We start from the raw sequence: 8,905 nt of genomic DNA, 5'->3' as shown, positions 1-8,905 counted from the left end.
CACTGGGAGTGGGGTCACCCCTGGGCAACTGGTCATTGCTTGTATAAGAAAGCAGGTTTAGCAAACTATGAGGAGTAAGCCAGAAAGCAGCCTCTTTCACAGCCTCTGCGTTGATTACTGCCTCCATGTTCCTGCCTGGAGTTCTCACCCTGACTTCCCTTCTGCCAAAGTTAATTTTGGATTCCTGGTTCTGTGTAGAATTTCATTGGAATTTTGATTAGAAAGGGGGGACAAAGAACTCCAGTGTTCCTCAAGTCCATCTTCAGCCTCTAAAGTGAAATTAAGGTTTAAATAGGGGGCCAGCATCGGCATATCTGGCCATCTCCAGTCAAGGTGTGGCCCTACCCATTACTGCTGAGGCTCTAGTTGCTTCAGCAAGGTGTTCTGACAAGTTGATAGGCTGTGAAATCTCTCTGGGGCGAAAGTCTCTCATCTTGATTGGTCTGGCTTTTGGCTTTTCATCCAGCATGAGATTACTGAGGAAAATTCCAGTCTCTTAGGGACCTCTGTTCTGATAGCCAAAATCAGGGTCACAGTGACTCTTTAGAATAACTTCATTTCCACTAGGCTGATGACAAGGTGGCCTCTTGGGGAAGAGAAGACCTTGTTGCCTCGTGGACGCATTAGGGGATCAGACTTCAACTCCATGACAGAAAGACCTTATGCAGAGTCTTGTAGTGCAGGCCTCCATGTGGAAGAGAAATCCCTCCAGACACAAGGCCTTGCTGAGTCTGTTCTCAGCCACAAGAAAGGAAAAGATCTTAGCATTGCCAAACTCTGAGCCAGGCTTCCTTCAAAGAGAAAGTTCCCTCTAGCTGAGAGCCTTGAGCTTAGCAATTGGCTTCTCCACAGGAAAGACCACCCTTGCCCCTGTCCCCGTAAGTTTGTGCCACCCCCAACGCGCGAGTACACAAACACACACACACACACACACACACACACACACACACACACACAGGTTTGCTTTCCTCAATCCAAGTATCCACCAAAAGGAAAGATCAGCTACAGATCCCAGCCAGAGAACAGACCTCCTTATAGAGAAGGACGATTCCTAAGCCAGGCTTCTGCCTTTGAGAATAGAAGGCCCACTGGCTGCAGATCCATCCTCAGATGAGCATGGGGCTCCTGTACAGGAAAGTTAATGACCTTCTTGAGGCTGAACACTAAAAGTCTAAATCCAGACATACTCCTTGGGTTATGGAAAACAGTCCTACCATTGAGGCCTTATTCTAACCGAAGCCAGATCCTTATGGAAGGGAAGGGGAAGAAACACATACCCACACCATACTCCATAGGGAAATGAACACTCTCCTGTTGAAATCACAAGGCTACACGGTCAGCACTGTGGCTATTTAAACACTCGGGCCAACCCTCTCCAAACGCCTTGACGTCAGAACTACTATAGCCCCCCCCTCCCCGCCCCCCTCGAATCAACCCAGGCACAGAGATGCGCGTATTGCCTTCTGGGATTAGTAGTTTTTCTATGAGGTCTGCACCACGGAAAAAAGCCGAATGGAGTTGTCTGGAACTACAAGACCCAGAGTTCCATGAGTCCTGTGGGAGGAAGTGCTGGAAGATTGTGGGTGGGTGTTCCAGTTTTTAAGCTGTAGTTTGGCGGTGAGTTTACAGGTAATTCCTGCACGAATCACAGGCTCTCAAAGAGTGGGGATTCCGGAAAGGGAAGGAGCACACTCACTAGAAAAGGAGCCTCGGGTCTCACACCCCTTCGGGACATGCCCGGCGTGTCTGAGGCAGGTGGCTGCGAGGTATCTCCTGGCGAAGGAACCTGCTGTTACCGCCATGTCTTCGGACTTCTTTCTGCAGCCTTTGGACGGCGGTCCCCGCGTGCCCGTGGGGCCGGGACAGACTGTGATAGGCCGCGGGCCGCTGCTGGGAGTAAGTGTGGGAGGTACTCCCGGGCGAGGGCAGCCTGAGTTTGCTCGGCTGAGGCTGTTTGTGTCTCCTGTCCTAGGGAACTCCACGCCTTGGCTCTGCTTGTCAATATTTTATAGGTTTGTAGGTTTTCAAGCAAAGTTAGTCAAGTCCCAGACATTTCTTTTTAGTGTCTGTAAAACGTGGGGAAAATGACTTAACATCATTATCCTATCCAGCTGGCAAATTGGGGCCAAATCCAAGTTGAGCCAAGTTCGGGTTATGAGATGTAAAATGTAAACAGACCAAATAAATAAACAAAAACGTTATTAGTATTTAAAGACGAATAGTACTCTAAAGGTTAACGTGTCGCATGTTGACCATCAAAGCTTACAATATTTACAGTACTGTATGGCCCATCACAGAGAAGGTTGATCACCCAGTGACCTCCCCTGAGCTTTTTCTGAGGGGCTGGTGGTATCCCTTTTGGTAGTATCGGTAGCTACCCTTAAGTTGTCTGGGTAGTGAACCAGTCATTGTTCCAAAGAGATACACTTAAATTTACTACTTTCAAAACTTTCGAGCCAGGTGCTTTTTATTAGCCTCGTTCAAATGAGAAAATTGGAGTATAAACTGGTCATTAAAAGGTGATACACACGTACAAATGGCCACTAAGCTATATAGTCTTTACCCTCTTTGGGAAGAGTAGAAACCAGAACATTTGCAGTTTGGAGTATGAAATTATATTCGGTGGTATTCAACCATTTAGCATTGCCACAGGACATATAATTTACAAAGGCCACTCTAGAGAACCTGGCGGTCGAGTTAAAATATCACAAGGGAGAGATGGGTTAACCATTAAGATCCTGTAACTTCCTATAGAGGACTGAATTTCCAGCACCCATGTTGGGCAATTCACAAATGCTTGTAATTCTGCCTCTCTGGGCAGTGTACACACATGCATATTCTAACACACAAATATACATATATAATAAAAAATTTTTTAAATTCACAAATTTGTTTTAAAAATCTCTGCTGTTTTTTTCCCACCTGAGTGATATTTTCTGTGTCCTTGCTGTCCTATTTCCTGTTTTTTTTTTCCTCTTCTTCACCATTATCATATGAGTTTTGTGCTCCAACATAGATTGTCAGATTGGTGTTTCTTTCTTGAGTTTTTTTTTTTGCAATCTCCATCTCTAGATTGTGCTTTAGGTGTTGATATGTTTTGCTCTAACTGTTGATTCTTGGAGGATGTATTAGTATGTTAGAATTTAGGTTATCTTAAATATATTTGTCTTTAAAGAGAGAGCCTCACTACATAGCCCAGGTTGCCCTTGAACTTGCAGTTTTCCTGCCTCACTTCCAAGAGCTGGGTTTACAGGCATGTATGTACCCAACTTTTTTTTTTTTTAAGAGATGATTTTTGTTATGAAATAAACCATGTGTCCACCAGAGGTCACACTATACTTTTGTTTTATTCAAAATATCCTTTTCTTCCTGGTGTTAGGCATACTTAAAAGATAGACATAAAAGATCTATTATTGTTTATAGTTTGTGTTCAAAAGTCAAGGAGCCTTAGATGGGCTGTTAGAAGAACCATCTCTCTGTTTAATGGTTTTATCATGGCTTTCCTCTGATGGTTAGTGAAGTACCAATGAAATCTTGGTACTCAAAAATAGGAACGTCTTACTCTGAGCTGCAGTGATTTGCATGTCTCTGGTTGCTTCTGACTGATCTGACAAGGGTCTAGTCATGTGATTATTTTCTCACATAAACCATCTTTTTATAAGTAGGAGTAATGTCTTGAACACTGGGTATTCTGAGAGTGACTACCCAAGTTACCTACATCCCCTGGGCTTTCAGGACCCAACTGTGTAAAACGAATACTAGCTGCAGAAGCATATCACAGAACATAAAGGAGTCTCGATTTTTTTTTTTTAGGTTAGGACATATACTTCTTTGAAATAGCCATATTTTAAATGAAGTTTTGAAGATTTTTTTTCTAGAAATTAATTTTTTAAATTAACTCTTTTTTTTGTGGAAGAATGACTTTTTGTGGTCCTCACACTGTTGTGACCCTGTGTGTTTCATATCATTCAGTGTGGATTTTGAGAGATGAGTACTGACTGGTGGCAGTTTCCATGTCTTTGCAGCTTTAATGGGTTTAACTTTACCCGCTGCTATAGTGTGCTTTGAGAATTGATGTTGGTTCTGCTGTATGCAATGCTTATCTTCAAGTACTTGATGGTAAGTGAGCCAATCGTGAGACGGGTAATAGAATCACAATATTGTATAGTTGTTGCTTGAGAGGTTTTTCTCATGTGTCAGACCGGGCTCAAAAATCAAACAAGTAAATCTCAACTATTACATTTGCTATGAGGACAGTAGTTTTCAGCGTTTAAAATATCAGCAGTTTGGAACGTTGATGTAGGCAAATGATTGTGAGTGTAAGTTGACAATTTTAACTCAAAACAGGAAGTGATTATATTGAAGACATAGACGCTGATCTCTTCAGTGTCAGTGTTTGCCTTGGGCTGGTTTCCTCCTGCTTTTTTTTTTTTTTTTTTAATTGCCACATTCGGTCCCAGAACAGAAATGCGGGTTGCTTATCTGCATCTGCCTAGCCTTATAGTCACACCCTTCAGATTTACCACTTAATTTAAGACAAGCTGAATTTTTATATTTGAAATGTTTCCTAACCAGTACATACTGTTTATATCTTTCTTGTTTGGTAGATTCATTAGTAGGAATCCTGTCTAGGTATGTTTCATATATGGGAACTGGGGGGTTTGGGGCCGCATAGACTACAGGGTTTTTTGGTAGTCATTTACTCTTTCATGACTTTGGCGGTCTTCTCTCTTCACCGTTTCGTTATCTGTTAAGTGAGGGTAGTTATTTGACATGCAGTTCTTGAGTGAATGATATATTTGATGTCTAGCATATAATGTCATATGCATTGCTAAGGGTTTGTTTATTTTCCAGGAGGTGGCTGTATTTGACACTTTTTCCTTTGTAGATAACAGACAAAAGAGTATCCAGAAGACATGCCATTCTTGAAGTGGCAGATAGTCAGCTTCGAATCAAACCAGTGAGTATATGGATTATTTTAACCCTTTGCCTCTTGCCCTTCTAGCAACTGATTGGAGAAGCCTAAGGCTTAAAACTAGGGAATTTATGTCAGAACCCATTCTCCTGATACCTGGAAGATAAGTACCTAAATAGTAACTTATTTCTCATACTACAGAGCTGAGTCTGAATGGTTAGATTTATGGAAGATGATTGCCTATGTGTAAATTGTAATTTTGTTCATAATTTCCATAAGAATACCTGTAACATGGGTAAGTACACGTCCTGGGTAAGTGAGACCCTGAACTCTGATCCCTGGCACACACGTGAAAAGCCATGTTTGTCTGTAACCATAGTGGTGAGGGGTGCTGAGACAGTGCACCTGCAGCTTGCTGGCCAGCTGGCCGAGCTAAAAATGGTAAGCTTAGGTTCAGTGAGAATCTCAAGAGAATAGGGAAGAGTGTGGCAGGAGAGGAGACTCCTCTCCCTCCAAGGGTGTGTGCAGTGTGTCCCTCCCCGAAACGGGGGAGTGTCAGTAACTGAGCAGTGCTTGGTTTCATGGGTCAGATAGGAGAGTGAATGAAGTCACTCAGTATTACAGGGGTTTCCACACATTTCTAAGGCTCTCGATGTAGAATTGAGTATTTGTAACTTGTAGAATTTATTTAGTTTCATTGTTTTGTAGATCGCTTTCTCTGGAAGCATTTTCTTCTGGCTGGACTTTTAATCCTTTACTCCGTAGCCTGGGTGTCAGTGCTTTGCAGGGGTGATCCCAAGTCGACAGAGCCCCTCTCTTCCATTTGCAGACTCCGTTGTACAGGAGAGTGAGGCGTGTGTCTGAGGGCACGTTCGCTTTGGAGTGGTTTATTTGGTGGTGAAATAAATGATGGAACTGAATCCACTGACTTTTGACATTTAAGCTATTTTGTATTCTCGCCCCATCCCTGGCTTGTGCTCTACTTCTGAGTTGTACCCTAGCCCTGCGATGTCATTGTTTTTGTACTCTTGTCTATTTTATAAGTCATTACTTCAATTTACACAGAATTTTACACACTATTTCCTTTTATTATACTATGCTAGACTATTGTTGCAATAATAGCCTTTTTAATACTAATAGTACTGGGAAAACTTAAGTAGAACTGATGTTACCCCATCTTGACCCCGAATATAAGACATTATATTCTTCTGTCCTCAGGTTGTACCAAGTGCCTTGACAATGTGTCAGGGCTGTTCTTGGCACCCTGGGGCTGCTGTACTTCCTCTCTGGATCTTCACTTTCTTACTTTTCTTAGTTGAGATTGTTAAGCTCATTAAATATGAGGAGTTGGCTTTTGTGTCTTAAGTATCTACTGAATGCCTGGACTGTGTCAGGTTCTTAATATAGCTGACTGCATGAGTCAGAGCTGTGGTGAGAAGCGTAATAAAGCAGGTATATCCGGGGCTTTTATAAAAGCACTTACTTTTCATTATCCACTTTCTAATGTCCTTCTAATGAACTACCATGGTTCAAAATAAAGAAGTTCCTTGTTCCTGAAGGACCTTAGGGAAGAGTAAGGGGGATTTCTATTCCTGTTTCTGATATGTTATATATTTAGATTTAGTTGGTCCAAAAAAGCAAGGATGGATAATAATCCATTTGGCCCCAAGTGAAAGATTTGTGACAACACTCAACATTCTGCAAGATTTAGCTGGATTGCTCTGTAATCCACAGTAATGTAAGGAAGAGTGGAGACTTCAGCTTTGGATTGCTAGATCCCTTCAGCGCTTTTGATGATTGGATTTCTTTTTTTTTTAATGAGCTCCTAGACTTTTCTGGATTGTATTGTTAATATCCAAATCCTACTGATAGTAACATGTACAGAGAAATAAACCAATATGATTTTTATAACATATGTAAAGTCTTAATTACACTTATTTGTTGTGTGTGTATGTACATATCAAAAATACATTATTAGGAGACCATCCTGTTTAGTAATGCATGGAGATTTCAAGTTCATTTAACAATTTTACTGTTGTTAACCAAAGACATTTTTATTCTAAAACATAAAATAGTTAAACAAAACTTGTTTAATGTGTATGATGTTCTGTCTGCATGTATGTGTTCCATGTGTGCAGTACCCATGGAAGCCAGAAGAGGGCATTGCATCCCTTGGGACTGGACTTACAGATGTCTATGCACCACCATGGTGCTGGGAATCAAACCTGGGTCCTCTGCAAAGAAACAGCCCATGCTCCTAATCACTGAACAGTCTCTCCAGCCCTAGAATTTTTCCCAATTAGCTCATTATAGGTACTTAGTTCTCCCCAGGTTTGGGTGAGAAGTATTCAGGCGTACTCTTCCTTCTGTGGCTGTGTAAGAATGCTGATAATGTGAATGTGCACAGATAAAAGAACATGTTAATAGAAAATTTTCCCATTAAGTTTTTCCAGGACCCAGTGACAGATTTCTGCTTAGGATTTAGCAATGTCCAGTTAAAACTGTTTTCTTTGAAGACAGACTTCACCATTACTGAGTCATTAATTAGACTATATTCCAATCATAAGGCCACAGTGCATGACTTTACTAATAGTATCTTTTGAATACTACACTGTGCTGGATATATTAGAAACCAGAACAAAACTTCTTTGGGGCCAAGGAGATAGGTAGGTAGGTAAAAGCACTTGACACACAAGCCTGAAGTCTTGAGTAGACGACTCCAGAGCCCATGTAGATAATAAACAGTGATGTGTCCCTGTAAGCTGAGCACTCCTACAGATGAGAGTGAGAGTCCACTGTGAAGAAACAAGGGGTGGTGTCTCAGACGGAAAGTCAGAGCTAACTCCCATGCATACTGTGGTACATGTGCAAGTTTCCACATGCAATAAACAATAAACATTTTAAAAAGTACAGATTATAGATAGCGAAAGAAAGTTTAAAATACTAAAGAATTTTAATTATAACTGTACTTAAGCTTATCTTTTAAATTTTATTTAGTATAATTTTTTTCTTTTTGGAATTTTCTAGTAAACGTGATCCTTAGATATAGGAGGAAGGAAAATATCATTTTACCCTTTTCTTGGTATTGTTTTTGGAAACTTGACATTATGTTAACAACTTCAAGTGTCAAGGTTCTGGAAAAGGCCTGACCTTAGATACTCAGCAACTTTTCCAATGAGAATTAGAATCTGATATTTTTTAACCCTATGGAGTAATTTTTTTCTCCATTTTATTATTTCTGATTCATGATTATTTAACTATTAGGTATTTTCCTTAAAAAATTTCTTTGGTTTTAAAATTGCTGATTTAGTTTAACGAATTTTAGTGATTTAGTTGAATAACATTTTAGATTATAAACAACCATTTAATCTGTCTAGTTTCAGGCCCTTGTCTACTTTAGCACTTTTCCCTGCTAAGACTTCTTACCGGCTTGTGTTTGCAATTTTTGAAGTGCCTTTCAGAAGGAATTTAAAAAATTATTTCTGAGAAAACTATCTTTGGTAATTGGAGGCAATCAGTGGAAAAATGCAATCTAAAATAATTAATGTAGTATTAGTTTTGTTTTTTGATATGTGCCAATTACTCGTAACTTCAATCTGAATGATCCTCATGGAAGGAGCTTTGTTTAAAAGTACAATTGTTCTTCTAAGATAGCTGCAGAGAAAGCAGTCATGCTCGAGAGACACGATCATCGTCTCCTGCCTCCTGGTTTTTCACTTTTAAATTGTGTCAGAAATTATTAGGAGAAACTCCATGCAAACAAGCGCTGTTTCTGGGACAGGTGCACTCTGGATAAACAGTGGGGACTCTTCCATGCTGAGAATTATTTTTTTAATCTTTCTTATCCATTGAGTAGTTTGTTTAACTCATCACTTGATAATTTTGTTTGTTATCTTGGATTCTTTCAGAAATGGGGGGTAGAGCCCCTTTTCTTATGTAAATAATTATAGTCTGAGGTGCCAGACTTACTAATCTTTTAAGTATAATTTT

At 40.3% G+C, this 8,905-nt stretch overlaps 1 protein-coding gene across 3 annotated transcripts in view; it reads left to right on the top strand.

Annotated features, from left to right (window-relative positions):
* The first annotated feature begins 1,584 nt into the window (after window positions 1-1,584).
* Window positions 1,585-8,905, top strand: part of LOC114616183 (aprataxin and PNK-like factor) — a 34,495-nt gene continuing 27,174 nt past the window's right edge. For 2 of the 3 annotated variants that reach the window (XM_028761699.1, XM_028761700.1), the window contains exons 1-2: window positions 1,635-1,896; window positions 4,889-4,960. In XM_028761699.1, the coding sequence (XP_028617532.1) occupies window positions 1,801-1,896; window positions 4,889-4,960 (168 nt within the window). In that variant the 5' untranslated portion in view covers window positions 1,635-1,800. The other variant, XM_028761701.1, reaches the window with a different exon arrangement.

Source organism: Grammomys surdaster, unplaced genomic scaffold (genome assembly GCF_004785775.1).
Source record: "Grammomys surdaster isolate TR1022 unplaced genomic scaffold, NIH_TR_1.0 308951, whole genome shotgun sequence".
In the NCBI taxonomy this organism is placed as follows: Eukaryota; Metazoa; Chordata; class Mammalia; order Rodentia; family Muridae; genus Grammomys; species Grammomys surdaster.
The sequence above is the reverse complement of the archived record's forward strand: the minus strand, read 5'-3'. Positions and strand labels throughout refer to the sequence as shown.